General features: G+C 34.6%; 1 protein-coding gene across 2 annotated transcripts in view; it reads left to right on the top strand.

The window, feature by feature from the left end:
• LOC122806652 (immunoglobulin superfamily DCC subclass member 4-like) overlaps positions 1-16,558 on the top strand; it is a 2,205,210-nt gene extending 2,188,652 nt beyond the window's left edge. For both annotated transcript variants that reach the window (XM_044077249.1, XM_044077250.1), the window contains exon 20: positions 13,942-16,558. In XM_044077249.1, coding sequence (XP_043933184.1) covers positions 13,942-14,478 — 537 coding nt within the window. In that variant the 3' untranslated portion in view covers positions 14,479-16,558. The remainder of the gene's footprint in view (positions 1-13,941) is intronic.
• The last annotated feature ends 3,245 nt before the right edge of the window (positions 16,559-19,803 follow it).

Genomic DNA, 19,803 nt, shown 5'->3' on the forward strand with positions numbered 1-19,803 from the left:
GGTCCTAATTTAATAGAACCAGAAAGAAAGAGCTAAAGGAGAGCTTGGTGGAAAGGGCAGGAAAGGGAGGTGCAAATAAGACAGGCAGCAATAAAACACGTATATTTTTACAATTGACACCAGACTGCAAAGAACTCTAGCAGGAAGACATACGTAAATAATAAATAACAGTGCGTGTGGTTAAGGCAATGACATTGTAAATTGTAAATAACAGTGCGTGTGGTTAAGGCAATGACACCGGAAATAATAAATAACAGTGCGTGTGGTTAAGGCAATGACACCGGAAATAATAAATAACAGTGTGTGTGGTTAAGGCAATGCCACCGGAAATAATAACAGTGTGTGTGGTTAAGGCAGTGACACCAGAAATAATAAATAACAGTGCATGTGGTTAAGGCAATGACACCATAAATAGTAAATAACAGTGCGTGTGGTTAAGGCAATGACACCGTAAATAATAAATAACAGTGTGTGTGGTTAAGGCAATGACACCGGAAATAATAACAGTGTGTGTGGTTAAGGCAATGACACTGGAAATAATAAATAACAGTGCATGTGGTTAAGGCAATGACACCATAAATAATAAATAACAGTGTGTGTGGTTAAGGCAATGACACCGGAAATAATAAATAACAGTGCATGTGGTTAAGGCAATGACACCATAAATAATAAATAACAGTGCATGTGGTTAAGGCAATGACACCATAAATAATAAATAACAGTGCGTGTGGTTAAGGCAATGACATTGGAAATAGTAAATAACAGTGCGTGTGGTTAAGGCAATGACACCGTAAAATAGAACATTGCGTATCCTAGTAAAGAAACAAGTGAACTTAGATAATAAAAACAATTTTACGCAAAACCACAAGATCAGCATAAATCCAATCCAAAAACATTCTGGCATACAATCAAAAAAATTTACATCTAGGAAATCAGTCTTCCCTTCTACCCACCGGTGATGATACCTCTTCTGATATAGCATCTCAGTTTAACTCTTACTTCATTAATAGCATAACATCCATTCCTAATAACTTCCCAGTATTACCTTCTACATTCTCTCATCCTCCTACTAGCTACCTGTCCACAGTCTCCCTACAACCAGTACCCACTTCCTTCATTAAGTGCCTGTTCCCCCCCTGCTGATAATCTTCCTAATGAATATCTAATTATAGCAGCTGACTCGATAGCTTACCCAGTTCCCATACTCATTAATAGATCTGTTGAGGAAGCCTATGTCCCCACACTGTGGAAACGTTCTTCATCCTTCCTCTCCACAAAGGTGGCACCTCCACAGAAATATCCAATTATAGGCCTATTGCTATTCTTTCTCCTCTATACAAAATTCTAGAGGAATGTATCCACAAACAATTCCTTCAATATCTACTCGACAATAATCTTCATTCTTCTACCCGACACGGATTCAGACCTGCACACAGTACTACCACTGCTCTGCTATCCTTAACTGACACAGTAAATAAAGCTTGTGGTACAGGAAACTTTGTCTCATCTCTATTTCTAGATTTTTCTAAAGGTTTTGACACTGTCTTCCTTCCCAAACTATTGCCCTAACTATCCCTTCTTGACCTAACAAAAATTACCTTACAATGGTTCACAAGTTACCTCACTAACAGAAATCAGTCAGTCAAATGGAATTCCAGTTTCTCTCCTTATTTATCAGTTAGCACTGGGGTACCTCAAGGCTCAATACTGTGTCCACTCCTCTTCAACATTTTTATTAATCATCTTAATACCTCCACTAAGCAAGCAACCCTTATTCAGTATACTGACTACTCTACTTTAATCTGCTCCCCTAGCAATCTTACCCATCTGCAAAATATAACCCAAGATACTTTCAATTCCATTGAATCTTGGCTCACCAACAACCATCTCCTACTCTATCCCAAAAGAAACAAACTTTGCTATTCTTACCCAAACAATTCCCCATGATAATGCTAACTTTACAATTACTTCTCTTAACAATACTATAATTGATGTTGTTTCACACACTAAGCTGTTAGGTGTAACAGTTAAAAACAATCTTAAATTTGACCTGCATATCAATGACAACATAAAAATAACAAATTAAAAACTGGGCATGCTGCACAGGGTTAAAAAATTCACCACACCACTAAAGTAATTCTAGCCAGCCCGTATCTCTTATCATCCCTTCTATATGCTTCCACTATTCTAATTAACCTTCAATCTTCCCTTAAAGTAAAACTCAGTCAAAGTTATAACAAGATAGCTACATTTGCCACTGGTCAGCCTTTTATCACCACTGCTCTGCTTTCAAAACCCTTAATTGGCTAGAACTACCCCATCTATTGACTTTTAATCAACTAATAACACACAACGTACTGTACTACTCCTCATTCTCACAATGAACCTCAACATTACATCATCATTATATTCTATCTCATGACCTACGTTCTTCTCACAAGCATCTAATAGCCATTTACAAACCTCAACAATCAAGTGGAGCTAGCCTGTATACACAATGTGGTGCCAAATCCCGGAATAGTATTCCAGAATCAGTCAGACTAATACCTCATTACTATTACTTCAAGTCATGACTGAAAGAGCATCTGTCCAACAACTAGATCTGCCCATGCTCCTCGACATCTGCATACTCATTACTATTCTCTTATATCCGGATTTAGTACTAGTTACTATTCTCTTATATCGGGATTTAGTACTTGTTACTATTCTCGTATATTGGGATTTAGTACTCATTACTATTCTTTTATATCGGGATTTAGTACTGATTACTATTGTCTTATATCGGGATTTAGTACACGTTACTATTCTCTTATATTGGGATTTAGTACACGTCACGTTACTACTATCTTATATTGGGATTTAGTACTTGTTACTATTCTCATATATTGGGATTTAGTACTCATTACTATTCTTTTATATCGGGATTTAGTACTGATTACTATTGTCTTATATCGGGATTTAGTACACATTACTACTCTTTTATATTGCGATTTAGTACTCATTACTATTCTCTTATATTGGGATTTAGTACTCATTACTCTTCTCTTGTATTGGGATTTAGTCTACATTGTCTTGAACCATCCTACTACCCCTCATGATATACCCTCCTTTCTACCCTTTTCTTCAGTATACCTTAACTCTGAAATATTCTTTTCTTCCACTTACTTTACCCCTTCTCTTTTAAGAAACCACAATTGTATCTACTGATAAAAGTGCTTGAGTTAATGTCTGTATTATGTGTACACAAATTGTACTACTATGTTGTTGTGGTAGTCTTTGTAATCTATGTAAATTTGTCATCTTACTGTTATACTTCTGGAGCTTTTCTCCCCTGGCCTCCACTGAAAATGGAGACGTATCCAGTTGGACTTTCTCGATAAACAAACAAATGTCAAATAAATAATATATTATTAACTAATATCATACAGCAGGAGACTGAGAGAACTGGAAAATCACTAGTGATGGTGGGTTTAGCTACAGAAAATGAGTTCCTATTAAATGATCGAAGACACATTTTTTCGAATGTGTCTTGATCGAACCTGAAAGCACGAAAAGGCAAAATAGTGAAAGAGCATATAAGCGAATTCTTTCACTGGGAAAGCAGTCGGTTGACCACTTCCGTTACTTTGCCGTTTTAGTGACTGTCATGTGATCTCGGAGTTGATATATTTAAGTAGGGTGGGTGTTGGTGGCACAGCCCCCAACTTTATCTAATGTTTTCAAATTTTTATTTTTTTTTTGTGAAACAGCGATTTTATAGCTGTTCTAAGCATTCAAGATTGTAAGCTTTCACTTACACGAAGTTTGATAAATCATCGTTCGCTTTTTTTAAGCATTCGATGATTTAACATAGACCCACAGAAAATACATTTGATAGAGTTCATTGGAAATTTTTGTGGGCAGTATTAAAAAGATACGATTCCCAGGGGAATATATTAACTTTTTTTCAGGAAATATATATGGGATATGTTGCAAAAATAAAATTAGATTAACCAGAGAACAAAAAAAGGATGCCCCTTATCTCTATTACTGTTTGCAATATGTTTGGAATCACTAGCTCAAAAAAATAAGGGCAGCATTGATAAAAGGGTGGGAGACCAAAAGCAAGGAATATAAATTAGCTATATGTTTGCAGATCATGGAGTTCTTTTCTTAATAGACCCAGATACAGAATTGGAACCGCTGTTTCTACTCTTATGGGAATGTAGCCACCTATCAGGCTATAAAATAAATGAACAGAAAACAAAGGTAATTTGTGTCAGTTATGTCCCAATATTTCAATGGGTACAAAAATTACTAGGATTATAGGTCAGAGGAGGATGATATATCTAGGAACCTGGATGTCAGTAAAGGGGAGTGACTCACCATAGATGACATGGGAGGATATGAGGAGCAAGGTTACAGCACAAATAAAAAATACGGAAAACAAAATAGGTTTAGACCCAAGAATACATTCAGTTAAGATGTCTATGGTCCTTTTTATTTTGTATTTGCAACAAGCATTTATTTATACCCCAGGAGACAAAAAATCAAGATAGTCAACATTAGTAATATCAAAATATGTAAGGGAAGAATGGAAACCTAATGTGAAATGGGAAACTTTAACAAGACCAACATAGGATGGGGGAGTGGCAGCCCCAGACTTACTCAACTATTTGTCAGCAGCTCATTATAAAATAGGCTACTGTCTTCTAAATAATACATCAAATTGAGCTGGAAGGATGATGACAACGCATGTAACAACACTGTGAAAAAGGTAGGAATGTGGGGTGATACCATAACAGAAATGTGGGGTGATACCATAACAGAAATGAATGAAAACAACTATGAGACTCAAATGGAGAAATTATAAACGGAAGGTGTAAAAAAGAGATTTGTAAGCTGGATGAACTTTAAGTTATTACCAATAAGATTTGAAAAGCCATACTTTAGGATAGAAGCAGCAGGAATGCAAAACTGAGTGGGAAAAAATGAGTCTCTCTGTTCTTGGGAACAGCTAACGACTTGGAGATGTGCGAATAACAAGGGAGCAGGTGCTCAAAAGATATGAGCTGCAGGACAGATAGTGGTTGCACTAACTGGGACTGATAAGTATATATGACAGCCTTGATAAATAGACACTGAGAAGAAAGGAACAAAACATGTGATTAGTCCATATAACGATAGAAGATAAAACAGAATTCAGCACAAGGGTAAAACTTGTAAGTAGAATATGCAGGACTCTACAATACAAAGATAAGAATAAAATAAAAAAGGGTAACAGGAAAGGGGAGATGCACTTAATACAACAGGGTTAAACGAACATTGGCAGATCATTTCTGAGATTCCCCCCAAAAATAACAAAAGCCAGGAAATTGCGAATCTTTGCATGGAGGTGTCTACATAAATATTTTTATATTCTATATAAAAATACTGGTGGAGAGGCTTTAATTAGATAGGAGAATGAACTCATATTTTTTGGGGATGCAAGCAATTGGAAAGATTATATTCATAAAGGTATAAGCTGTTTGCACAGAAAATAGATAAGAATGGGGGTAAATTGTGGAAGAGTACTTTCTGAACTACATGAGGGAGAAGAGGAGTAGTAAGATAAACAAGGCACCTGTTCTAGTACTGTGGTCTTATCAAATAAAGCAACTACAAAGTAATGGAAGAAGGCAGAGGGTCCAGCAATAGAAGATGTTTTAGACATCATGAGGGTTCTTAAGTAATAGAAAAAGTCTGCTCTTAAGGGAGGCAAAAACAAGTTTCATAAGAAGAAATGGTAAAGGTGGGATGAGATTATACAAAAACTTGTGAAGAAAGCAGGAGATTCTTAGATTACAAGAGAGGAAATTCCCAGTACAACTGGAAGCAACATGCACAACATTTGGATCTAAAGTATTACAGGTAGCAATCAATCACAGTGTTAGACTTCTCATATTTCTGTAACAGATGCTTAGTGAAGACTAAGAATTGGTATTGGGCTTGTACTCTGTATACTGGAAAATGCTTTGTAAACATAATTGATAAAACAAATGTATAGGTAAATGGTTGTTCTGTTTCAATGTATTGACAATAAAGTAGTAGTGGAAGGAGCCAGACACCATTTCAGTAAAGTTGTACAATGCACGGGGAATGCACTGCTGTGTACTACAAAAATGCTTATTTAAAGAAAATAAATGTAGTCAATGATAAGAAAGATAGGAGGCATTCTTATAGCCGTCACATTTTTGTCCAGTCTTTATGCTGTCTACTGTTTTGTAAAAAATCTACCTTGCATTATTGTGAGTTATTTGCAGCTTTTATGCTATTTTATGTGTTAAGTAAGTTGTAATTGAAGTTTTAACAGATTTTTATAAATATCCTAGTGAGAACTTCTCATATTAGTCACCAGAGCTATTCGTTTATTTAGAATATGGTAATTAAGGTGATATATTGCTTACGTTTGTACATCAAAGTTTGCTCTTCTGAATATTACATTAAAAATGTAATTGTCATAGGCAAGGTCATTCTACTGCATGAAGTAGAATCTCAGCTCACTTTCATAGTATGTTGCCAGGTTACAAAACTATTTTATTTGCTGTTTGAAACTGCACAGTTCATATTTGTTTGGTGAAGGAACATGAATCAATAAGTGTTGATGTGAGGAGCTGTACAAAACCACATACAGTTTTTATTGCTGTCCTCTGTGCTGCTTCTGTTCTGTTTATACTCTAGTAAAAAAAAATGAGGTCCACAGAACTGTCTGCAGTTTCCTAGAAAATTATAGTACACATGCATACAAATATTTTAAGTACGGGCATTAATACCCATCTAGCTTGCCAATATACCAAAACACTTGTTCCCATAGTAAGTGTCCAGGCAGTTCATAAAAATATCTAAACCAGTACTTACTTTAATGTAATTCAGTAGTCTATTCCAAGCATCAGCTACTCTGTCAGAGAACCAATTAGTACATTTCTCATTCCTATAGAATCTTCTGCATAGGTTATCTGATGATTCTCTAGCTAGTACTTTTTGATAATCCCAAACATTCCCAGAAGTAGTTGTCTCTAAACGCCCTATATACCTGAATAAGATCTCATCTTAGATATCTGTAAGAGACACTGTACAAGTTCAGAGTCTTTCATAATAACTAAAAGTTTCACATCCATGGATGCCCTTGGTATATTTCTACTGTACTCTTTCCAGTTTACCGATGTTTGTTTTCTTATAGGGTTTCCATATTGTTATTCCATACTCAAATTTGGGTTTAATATAACTAACAAGCAATGACTTCATCATTTTTGATTTCCTAGACTTTATAAATCATTTTACACAATATAGTTCTATAACTATCATTAACCAATTGGTTGATATGATTAGAAAAAGTCATAGCTGAATCTACCCATATACCAGGGTCCTTAAATGAGTCTGCAGTTTAAATCACTGTGTGCTGTATTAAATGTTCACTTTTAAATTTATGTCTCCCAAATCTCATTTGCTTAGTTTTATGTATTTATCAGCATAATATTCTCCTGTGTTCAAATGGTCAAGTTATTTTGCAGACATGCCCTATCTGTAACACATAATCAGTTTACCCAATTTCAGGTCATCTGCATATTGATGTAGAACACCTCAGATGAAAAAGTTAGGTCTGAAAGATACAATCTAAACAAGTAAGGGCCTAGGACAGAGCCCCGTGGGACACCCTGACTGTAACCAAGGATTTCACCTCTCCAGTTGCTGTGTGATGCTTGCCATGTCCTACTTGTAAGCCATGCAGCTATCCATCTTATCAAGAGTAAATCAATACCTAGTTGTACTAATTTATTGATCAGTGTTATGTGTATGACCCTGTCAAATGCTGAAGTTAAATCTATATAAATTATAACACAGCACAATTTTTCATTCATAGCTGTTATTATATTGGTATAGACATCATTTTACAGGTGGTAATAGATCTGTTTTCAACATATGCATGTTGATGTATGGTTTCAAGTCCCAAACTATCTAGTTCTGACAATAACTTATCCAATATTACTTTCTCCATTATTTTTCCACAGCATGAAAGTAGACTTAAGGCTCTGTATGACTCTGGGTTTGTCCTACTCCCCTTTCCCATGAAGACAGGCTTAATAAGCGCATGTCTCCAATATTGATGAAAATCCCCTTATTTATATGACCTAGTGAATAGTAGATATAATGGTAGTGTAAGTTCTTGCTGAAGTGTTCTCATGTCATTGTTACTAATTCCGTCTCCTCCCTGTACTTTGTTTGATTCCAGTTTGTGCAGTTCTTTTTCGGTATAATCTAATTTGATTCCAGTGTCTGGGGTTACCTGGATGTTAATAGGACAATTTATCACCCCTTTTGTGGAACTAAACTGTTTTGCATAACATTTTGCAAATATGTCTATAATCTGTTGTGTCTGAGAATAAAATTTAGAATCTGCACAGTTTATCAATCTGTGTGTCTTTACTCCTTCCATATCTTATGTATCTATAAAAAGGTTTCCTATTATGCTCAATATCTTTATATAAATTTTCTTCAAAATTTTCTTCATCTTGTCTCACACTGTGCTTAATCTGTTTGTCCAGCTTGTTTATTTCAGTTTTCAAAGTTGTAGGCTGACCTTTCTTCCATTTCTTATATTTTTTGTCTCTCACCTTAATCATATATATTGTTCTTATGGAAATATATCCCCCTGATGTTGTATGCCTAGATCCTGATGTTAAACATTTTTTGCACTCAAACAATTTCTCTTTCAAAACTTTCCACATTCCATCTGCAGTTTTTCCACTTAACATCTCACTCCAGTTAATTTTACATAGTGACTGTTTTGCTTCCATATAATCTGTAATTAACCATATGTTCATTGGTTTAGATTTCAGTTTGGCAGAATTATCTAGCAACAAATTAACCTTTATAACTCCATGATCACTGCACATCAATGGTGGTAAAACTTGACTTGAAGTTACAGTCATTTCTTGGCAACACAAACAATGTCTAGTATGTTCTATCCCCTGGTAAGTTTTTTTACAACCTGAAGCAATTGTTGTTCCTGAATATATGTTGTTAATAATTTCCTTACTAACATTGTTGAATCTGTATTATTCCAGTCTGTTTATGGTAAACATAAGACCTCAGCTAATATTATTCTTCCCTCCTGTGTTTCACACAAGAAATGCATGAATTCCTCTAGGTCATCTGCACTTGACTTTGGTGGTCTATACACTCCAACAATTTTTATATGTTCCAGGGTTGTCTTTATTGTCACAGTTACACAGTCTATAGTATTGGTGTTATCACTGAACATGTAACAATCACAGGTCTCATAATTATCTTTAATCCCTATCATAATACCTCCACTTGATATTTTTGTTAGAATGTCTGTTACAGTAAAAACATTTATACCCTGACAGAACTGGTTTCCAGTTATTGTTCTTTAACTATATTTCACAAACAATAACAACATCAGTCTTGTGTGAACGTAGCAAATTTTCCAGTAAAATATTGTTATTAACCATCAGAGATGCATCAAATGTTGCTAACTGTGAACTGTTAAATTTTCGACCAGGCAAAAATCCTGCCTAGTGTTTGTCAAATATTGCAAAATATCTGCTGCAAAAATTCTCTTCCCTGATGTTAACAAATACATGCTAACACATGTATACCCAACAGTAGGCTTGGATGCTCTACATATTTCCAGTTTTTAAAACAGGACATTTTTTCCATGTAGGTATTTATCCAAAAAGTCTTTTCATTCACAATGACCTGAGTATCCTTTGTATAGGTGATTTGTGAAAAATATGTCCTAATGCCAGTACAAGCTATACTATCTTAGAAGGCTGTCAGTTCCCTACTAACAGTCAGAGAATCCTTGCAGGTGACATAATTTGTACTAACATGAATAAAAACTGATCCATACTTCCTTACATTAAGGCTTTTCAAGGCTTGTCTCACATTGTCTAATTTTGCTCCTGGCAAGTATAACACTATTCAAAGTTTATTATCTTCTCTGCAGATATAAGGATCAGTTCCTGTGATAATTGAATCTCCAGTTGCAAGAATATCTTTGCTGGTCAGCTCTGAAGAATCTTCAGCTTCTAATACAGTAATACCTGCTCTGTCAATTGTTACAAAGGATGGATCTTCATCACCATTAGTCTTATTAATCCCACTGTTTTCATTGTGTATTACATTCTCATTCAGCTAGTATTGTAAATCCACAGCTTGAGCCATGTAGTCAACATCTGTCTTTGTCTTCTTTTTTCTTACAGTAATGTTCTTCAATCCTTCCACGTTCAGTTTTAATTTCTTCATTTTCACCTGTTCCTTGCCTCTTTTTTTCTACCTTCTTGGCTGGAAAAATTATGCCTTATTCTATGGTTTGAAGATTTTCTGATAGAAAAATATAACCATTCCCTGTAATCTGTGTTACATAACAAAGCAGTGTCCTTATTAGTATGTATTCTCTTTACATTACAGACATTTATCAGGTTATTTTTCTTCCTTGTTATTTCTTATAAATTTCTTCTTTTCTTTATTTTTTGTTTCCTTCTAAACACTCTGAATCCTCAGATTGCTGAATACTTGCATTCAAAATTCCAAAGTTGTCGGGGGCATCATCTTGTTTCATAGGAGTTGAATGATCTTTGCAGAAAATAGATGCATCATTTCCTAAATGTGTCTATTTGTTCTATGCCTAACATCATTTATTTCACCAGTCCAGTCATTACTATATGAAACAACAGTTCTCCAAGCCATGCCAATTGCAGTCATCATCATTAAGTCTAGATTTACTTCTAACAATGTTAAGGAAGTCATCCAACTTTTCACATGAGGGACACAGATCATCAGTGTTATCAGCTTTTGCCTTTGAATATGCATAGCATTTATTACACTGTACAAGATATTTGTGCATTAGTAAATCATTAATCGCATACTCATTTAAGGAACCATATTCAGCTTCAAATGAATAAAATACTGTAAAAGAAAAGAATCATCAAAAATAGTAACCACAGAATTTATAGAGAACTTAAATCAACTTCTGTGACAAAACAATCACACCGGGAATATACAAGTAAATAATAAATTAAGTACATTAAAGTTGTTCTGACCATACAAGTTCTGCAAGCCAAACAAAATTTATGCACAGTCATTTTTTTTATTTTTCTTCCACCAAGAAGGAAAGTTATCAGATATCTGTTCCTCTCTTGCAATTTCTGATGCTACTACCCTTGTGATTTTTGGTGTGGAAAGAAATGATTTTTTTGTAGCTTCCTTGACCCTTTCTTCTTTTCTTTTTGAAACAATGTAACCAGCTGGAATGTATGGATTCCTTTTTGTTAATGAAATCAAGATTAGTGTCAATGTGTAGGTCATTTGTTACATGTTCTCCTTTAATTCGTATGGGGTTTCTCGGAGTGCTCTGGTATCCCTTCCACTTCCCAAAATATGCCACTTTACTTGCTATTCAACATTGTCAACACAAATTGTATTTACTCTTTCCCTTGCAACCAATTTTATGGCTGAAATTGATCTGTGTAGAATTATTTTGCTTACCTGCATAACAAATAAGTAAGGCAGTACATTTTAAACTCTTGAAGTCTTTCTTTTTCTGTGACCTCTAATAAAGGCAGCATGCCATTTTTGGTAATGTTTTCCCACCTCCCTCATAACTCCCACCATCTTGCGTCTGGTAACAGATGCTTTCTATTCATTCCCATGGGGGCTGCAGGTAATCACACTGCTGTCATCATCAAGTTAGCCAAGTTTTATTGAAGGCCCTAATTCCACTCAGAGTGGTTAACATGCACGCTTGCAGAACTGAAGGGTGGGTATGCCTTCCCCTGCACCCATACACACATCTGATGAAAGCTGCTGCATAAATTATGCTTAGGAGAAGTTACCATTTATTGTTGGATTATGGGCTGTGTGCTATAAAAGTCTTCTGCCCTATGCACTGTCTCTGTAATGGACGAGTCTGACTTTAAAAAACCGAAAGCAACTCCCTACTGAACCCACCAGGGGTCTTGTAGCCCTATATGTCCTTTGCAGTTAATGGATCAAAGCACTTGCTGTGGTGAATCCTCTGTGTTTGTTCCAGTATGCACAATCTGATGATGTGTGCAGTCGACCAACACAGCCACACCCCATGTAAATGCATATGTGTAAACGCAGAGTGAAACAGGTCAGCAACTAACCTGAACCAGTGTAGCTGTAGTCTTTGCAGTATTTTCTAAAACAAAATTTGACAAATGTCTAGCAACATAAAATTTTACTGCACATAAGATAAAGTCACCTAATCAAGCATTGTTTTTGCGTGTCTCTGAAAATATTTACTTGTACTTAGTGGATATGCTGATTTATCAAACAGAAATATAGACCTATGAATCTGATCTAGAGGTAATACAGCTGAACCTAAATCACCTGGCTACATTATTGAAATTGTTTGGTCAGAGTAATCAAATGATGCAGTTCACATGCATTACTTTATTCAGCTGCTGGTATCATATTTAAAGCAAACACTAATTTGCTGTTCTGGATTCATGTGGGTTACTGTGACAAGATAGTGATAGTGGATAGCCTATTGTCTGTATGATGAGTGACAGTTTTTTAATTTATGTGATCACTAGTGCATCCCATATGGTTTAATGTGTATAGGGTGTACAAATAAACCACATTTCATATGTAGTTTTATTTACTAAGAGGAAGAGAGAGACAGACTGTGCAATTCTGTGTGTTTTACATTTATCAAGTAGGTATGTTAGTTTAACATTATAAACTAAATTGCAACATTTTTGCTGTCGTTGTCTAGAATCAGTCATTATCTTTATTTTAACAAAATGCAGATACACCAGTTATCTGTACAGGTTGTTTCCAGATATGTATTTTTCATCCAAGTTACTAGCTTACTAACACCAGATACCTAGGATCTAAATCCTGTTGATGCTTCTGTTCTCAGGTTGTCAGCCAGCAGAACTACTAGCCTTCAATTGGGTCTCTAATTCATATTTTCAGTTGTGCATCATTTATCTCACCTCTGTCCAACTCGGCTACATTTGATTAATACTAGTAGCTGTTGACAACTCATGCTTCATAGACATACCTGCTATTCTGCTTCCTGACATTCCCATTGCATTGTAATTTGGAACTCATTCTTAGTAGTAAATCATAGGAAGTGACTTTATTAAAAAAGCAGAGATTTATCAAGTCTTTCACATACACTTCCAGTGCAGTGCTACTTGATCCTTGTATACCCGTTTGTACATCACATGACATTATTAGGTCACATTCTTTTCATTCTACCTGTTTAACTGTGCAACGTGCTGTCAAATAATTATGTATAAGAATTTCTGATTCATTGTTTGGTAGACTTCCACCTATTACCTGGAACAGTGGAATTTATATTCAACATTGTCACTGAGTTTTGTCTGAATACTCTACATTTGAAATATCTTCTTGCCAAAAGTTGTTTCTAAGCCTAAATTCACATAACTAGCACTGTGTGAGCACCATAATGTTATTGGCTGTATAGCAAAGTCTTAACAATGGAACAAGAACAGTTTCAGATATGTGGCTTTAACAAATCGATGCTTTGTGGCATTTGGTGTTTTAGTAAGTAAAAAAGAGTCTCTGTTCAAACCAGATCCGGTCATGATAATGGAAGGGTGACCGATATTTTTTATATATAATTTAGTTAAAGTTTGGCAGCTGTCTTATTTTAGTAAGGGACCTGTAATGTGATGGGCACATTAACTTAAGCTTATTTTAAATATTTATAATCACATAATTTTTTACTTGTACTGCTATATCTTTGTGAATATTGTATGCTTGCATGTGCGCACACACGCACAAACATACCTGATGTGTGCATGTGTGTGCTCACATGTAAAAACCCAAAAGCTTCCTGATTTTTTTATACACTAGTATTTATGAATACAACTTAAGACATTTCATCTTTGTTTTGTTTAGGATAAAACTGAAGAAAAAATGCCTAATCCACCAATGTGTGTGAATCGGGTTGAAGCTGAGGTAATTGTGCATTCAGAACCTCCAGCTTGTGGAAGCCATGATAAGTGTGAGCAACAAGATTGGAATATTGATCAGGTCGAACACACTGCAGGATCTGCTCACAGTCATGCTTCCCAGAATCCTCAGTTATGCTTAGATACACTAAAAATCTGCAGCAAAGAAGGCAAGGAAGACAGCAGTGTAATGGTACTTGAGACACATGGTTCAACACAGCTAAGTACTGTCAGCAAGGCAAGCAAAATTAATATACATGAAGCCCAAGGACTTGCAAATGGCTTCCACAGCAATGAAGAAACCATTGACTTCTTAGGTAATGGAGAAATTGACTGCTTTCAAGAAGCCAACGCTCAGTCACTGAAGTGCCATGCATTGTCTGCAGGCCCACAAGATGCCTCTCAACAGTATGCCAGATCTGGATTCATCAACTCTACCTCACCACCCAAAAACATGTGTCCACAATCTCTAATGGACAACTGAATTGATTCTAATCATGGGGAGCTAAAGACTCATTTGATGTACAGGAAGTTATGTACAGTTTTGCTAGCTGAAATCGATGTAGGCTTGGGGAGATTATTTTTCCTAAGGCCACTGTAAAGATATCACTTTATTATGATAATATAATTCCCATTGCATTGATATTTTATATAAACAGGAACTTGGGGAGTTCCTCAGACTGCTGACAGGTGTGTATCAAGGTAACATTTGTGCCTATTTTCCATAGCAGTGGATAATGTAACAGCAGCAACAAAAACAGTCTTTAAGTAATGCACATATATTGTTTTCTGCAAATGTACCATTTCAGTTACTGTCTTTGCATCTCAGCTTCATTTTCCATTTCTGCAAACAAAGTTCATAGAAGTTATTTAGCACTGTTAATTTTGCCTGATGTCTGCCTGTAAGGAGCATGACACCATCTAAAGAAAGTTTGTTTAAATTCCAATTAAATTGAGAAGAAGATATATATTATGACCACTTTACAGGTTGGAATAGCAAAACATGATTTTATTTTATTTTGTATGTTTTTTTTATTAATCAGCATTACTCTTATGTGCTCTAGTGATTATTTTACTCCATTTGCCTTCATGTACGCCCATGATTAAAATGACTGTAGTTGTCTTTGGATACACTACCATGGTAAGCAGTACTAGCTGACTAATATACAGGAAAAGCCTTTATTATACACTCTGCGAGTGCCTCTAACAACTTCTTCTAGAACCTTATCCAGCTTATGGGTCACAAAACCAACCTGGGCTTTGTTTTTAGGTTCTTGTACCTAATATTTTAGGTACACATTTCTCTTTAATGTAGAACTGTATATTTTTATTTTTGGGGGGATGTGTTTATATTATTTAATTTTATCAAGTAAAATAGTATAATATGTGTTTTAGAGTAGGATTTTAAGTACAAATTTCTTTTTCCTCCCAGACAACAAAACTACCTCATGTCTGTTTAAAATGGTTTCAGTCTTTTGTTAAGTTTAATTGTAGTGTGTATCTTATACTGCCTTTTTCTAAACCTATATTTGCACTGGTTGTGTCTTTTTTACAAATATCATTCATTTTCTCAAACAGTTCTTACTGAATGACCACAGTTTCACACTTAACCAGACATTTATAGCTTAGACTACTGCTTCTGCTTGAAATCTTTGGACAAACATACAATTTTTTTTTCAGATTTTCAGAAAAGGATTTTGTATTATATTTTGATTACATAGTGGTCAAGTATCCTTATGATAGCTGTACTGATCTAGGATGGAGCAATTAAACATTTATAAAATATTGTGGATGAGTTTCACCTATTTATTACAGTCCTACATGTTGTTCAATGTCTACCATTTATACCACTAACTTTTGATACTAAACAGCAATCCAATAGTTTTTCATGACTTTGAAAACAGAAGAGTAGAAAAACACCATAATAGTCACACAGCATTAGATAAGAGAATCCATTGTTCTGTCTGCTTGCCTGTTTAATATGTCAAATGCTAGGAGCACTTTGTGGAAGAATAGAGCTTAGGAAGTGCAGTGTTGACCATGTAGCATGTTATAAATGTCTCATCTAGCTGTAGATGTGATCTATCTATTCTGCCCCAGCACATTATAGTGCCACCATATTAGTACTGAATTATGTTAACAAAATAATAGTAAATACTGTATTTATGAGTGGGGATTATTAATGGACAAATTAATTATGATAAACTAGTTTTTGTACAATGATATTTTAAATTAAAATGCTCAGCTAGTTTGTTTATTCACTTTGATATTTATGTACAATAACTATTTAATGTTGATGTAAAATATTTTCTTTTTATTCCTTTTCTCCACTTTGACAAATTCATTTATTTTTTCCAAACTGAGACAGTACACTTCACAAATTTCACACAAAATTGCAGTTTAGTAAGAACATAAAAAAAGTATAGCTGGTATTTTGGTAGTTTACAATCAATGATAGTGATATTATCACAGAACAACCAGTGCATATAAAAATAATAAAATGTATAACAATTTTAGTACACTTAAATGTTCAGTCTTTAATAACACAGTATTCTTCTTGATCTGATCCCAAACGTCTTGTTGTATTATTAATATTTTACCATTTTCAGCATTATGTAAAATATTGCTAACTGGCTTATTATCTTTAGTTATATGTTTCCCTATTGTATAAAACATTATTTCATTAATTTTGATTGTATAGCTTGAACTGATATGCAATTTTTCTGTTACTTTTTTTTTTTTTTTTTTGCTGTATAGGTCAGAGTCCCAAGCTTTTTCTATTTAATCAACATGTATACATTTGTAAGCAATGAGTAGAAAATTGCTAAAGTATAAATTAATAACCTTGATTATTTTTGGGAGTTTGTAAACTTTCTTTGTTGATAGGAACAAAGCAGAAAACTAAATATTCTGAAAGTCCTGGATTTTATAGGAGACAAAATATGTTCATGTCCTTAGGATGACATTAAACAACTTAAGGTCAGTATGTAAAATCACCATGGATGGACAGCATTCATCAGTAAAACATGACACAGTATTATACTGTTGACTTTATTATTAATCTAGCAAAGAACCAGTCCACATTTCCAGTTCTGCTGTGGTTGAAATGTCTGGGTTTTCTAAAGTACTTAGCAAAGAGTTAGACTGGATAATATGCTGCCTTTTAGACGACACCTTAAATTCATATAAGAAAAATAATGACTTTCTAAATGTGTATTTCTTTCAGTTTGATTGCACAATGTATATATGCATATATATAATATGAGAGAGAGAGAGAGATGTTGGTCATCTCTTGACTTAATTGTTTGCTTAAAGATATGCTGTTTTCTTTAAGAAACAGTTTGACATTTTCTGAGACCTCTTTTGTATGTTATTGCAGCTATAGATCGTTTTCTGACAGAAAATGTTGGCTTCACATTAGACACTTCTAGGTTAATGAACATGGCCTGATAGACCATTACCTTTGACAGGTATTGCAGTAAGTTAAAAGGTTTCATTCCTTTTCTTACTCTCAGGAAAGGAGCATAGTTACAGATTAAGTGAACGGACTGAAAATGAAGCAATAGTTGGGTTCCTTAGCTACAAATTCTTGATGAAGTGCCAAAAAGGGATTCTTTCCGTGTAGCCGACTTAGGTGTGGAGAATGCTGGGTGATTTGTCTTTATTGCACCTGTAAAGACATTGCAGTTTTTTCCAACAATGTGCAAGTAGCAACTTTTAAAACTTTGTTTCATATCTGAACAGTTACAAAATGAAGCACAAGAGGAAGACAAGTAATAATTATAACCTTTTAATTTTAATTCATTGTCTATTTTGTTTCCTTTAAAATGTAGAAAATGTAGGATATAAAGACCGCATAATTAACATACTGACAAAACACCAGTACCTTCCATTGATGTAGCAGACAAGTATGCATATCCTGATTGTCACTGATGTCCAAATCCTGCATCAAGCAGCATGGACAATCATTGGAACCATGAAAAATGTAACTTGCAAAAAATTATACAACCTTCAAAAAAATTGCATTTTGATGTCCTGTGGGAGAAACACAGACTCTCTATAAAAGACCAGCATTGTCACCCACATGTGATTTCATTGTAAGATTTCTTGGCAGTAGAGGGAGTCAGTATATTTATAGCACAGATGCAATAAATATCTTGCCTTGAGAATATGAAAAAGGATTAAATCATATTTTAGGTAATGTGAAAAAACCTTGTCGATGTGCCACAAATGTCTGCTGGAAAACAAAAAATGGTCCAAACCACCTTAGTACTTTAAACACTTTCATTCCTTTTACTGTACAAATGGAACTTCATCAGAAAGCATACTAAGAACTCACAATCACATTTAAATATCCCTGTCAATGAAAATCAGCCAGTCACAATACAAGTCAGTTATTACAGCACTTCCCATTTGATACACTATACTGACAAAATATAATTTGAAAATGTTTAAAGTGATACATCAATTAGATTGGAAGGTATTCTAAAAAAAAAAAAAAAATAAAATATTAAATTACAAAGATAAAACTTTATGCCTTAAAAAATCTGTCTTATTCAAGAGGAAAACTTAAAACAATTTTAACTTTTAACAAGTACTTAACATTAATGTGTTTGTCAGCCCTCAAAGAAACCGGACACTTCATCTCCCTCACCTGAAGCATATTGTTGCAACTGACAATATAGTTAACTTGGTCTACTTGTTCCAAAATGGAAAAATTTAATTTTCTAAACCCTGGGCATTCCTCACTATGCCTCACTAAGGAATTAGTCATATCATGGTCCCAAATAGCTTTCACATGAATTATTCCGGGGGTGATACTCTTGATGAAGAGAAGTTTTGCTCCCTTCCTGTTCCAATTAGTGTAGATAGCAAGATTGTTAGAAAAATAGTGACTGACAATTGGAAAATTATTTCCAGGCATCCTGACCTAGTTGGAATTACTGGGGATTTGCCTTGCATCTTCGTAGTTTGTTTTATTTTTTTTTTTTAGATTACCTTCTGCTCTAGTAGATGCATCACTTTAAACATTTCCAGATGTTATTATGTCACTATGCTGTGTCAAATGGGAAGTGTTGTATTAATTTTTATTGTGATTGGCTGATTTTCATTGAGAGGGATATTTAAATGTTATTGTGACTTCTTAGTACACTTTCTGATGAAGTTCCATTTGGACAATAAAAGGAATGAAAGGGTTTAAAGTACTAAGGTGGTTTGGTCCATTTTTTGTTCTCCAGCAGACATTTGTGGCACATCAGGAAGGTTTTTCTCAGATTTTGGTATAGTTTCTTCTGAGTGGTTGTGTTCAGTGTTCTGTATTTTAAGTAATGGATATTGCTGGGGCTAATGTTTACTTTTACATAGTATGGTTTGAGCACAAGTAGTAAGGCATGTTAAACGGCTACTCACATGCTGCTGCAGTTTATTTGAAATGTGGAAGTAGTTGGCCTCCAACCTCCCTAGACTTTTGATGGCATTATTTAGGTAGCTAAAAATGTTTTTTGTGCTGAACAGGTTATCTGTATGGACTCTAGTATCCCTTTATCTACACTTATATCATTAAAAGTGTTTTACTACTCTAATAGGAGTATATAACTGCAGCTGTTGCTATAGGTGGCAAACTGATGTTCTACTAACTTTCACTTTTAACAGGTTAGCATTTGGTAAAAATATCCCACTGCATATCTTAAATGCATTAAGGAAGCAATATTTCAGTAAGAAATAGAAAGCAATACTTTGTATGCCAAAATGTTAGTCTAGAAACAAAAATATGAACCTTCATTAGTAGATAACCAGAATATGATGGAAA

The sequence above is a fragment of the Protopterus annectens genome, chromosome 7.part0 (assembly GCF_019279795.1).
Source record: "Protopterus annectens isolate FY-2018-M chromosome 7.part0, PAN1.0, whole genome shotgun sequence".
Lineage (NCBI taxonomy): Eukaryota > Metazoa > Chordata > Ceratodontiformes > Protopteridae > Protopterus > Protopterus annectens.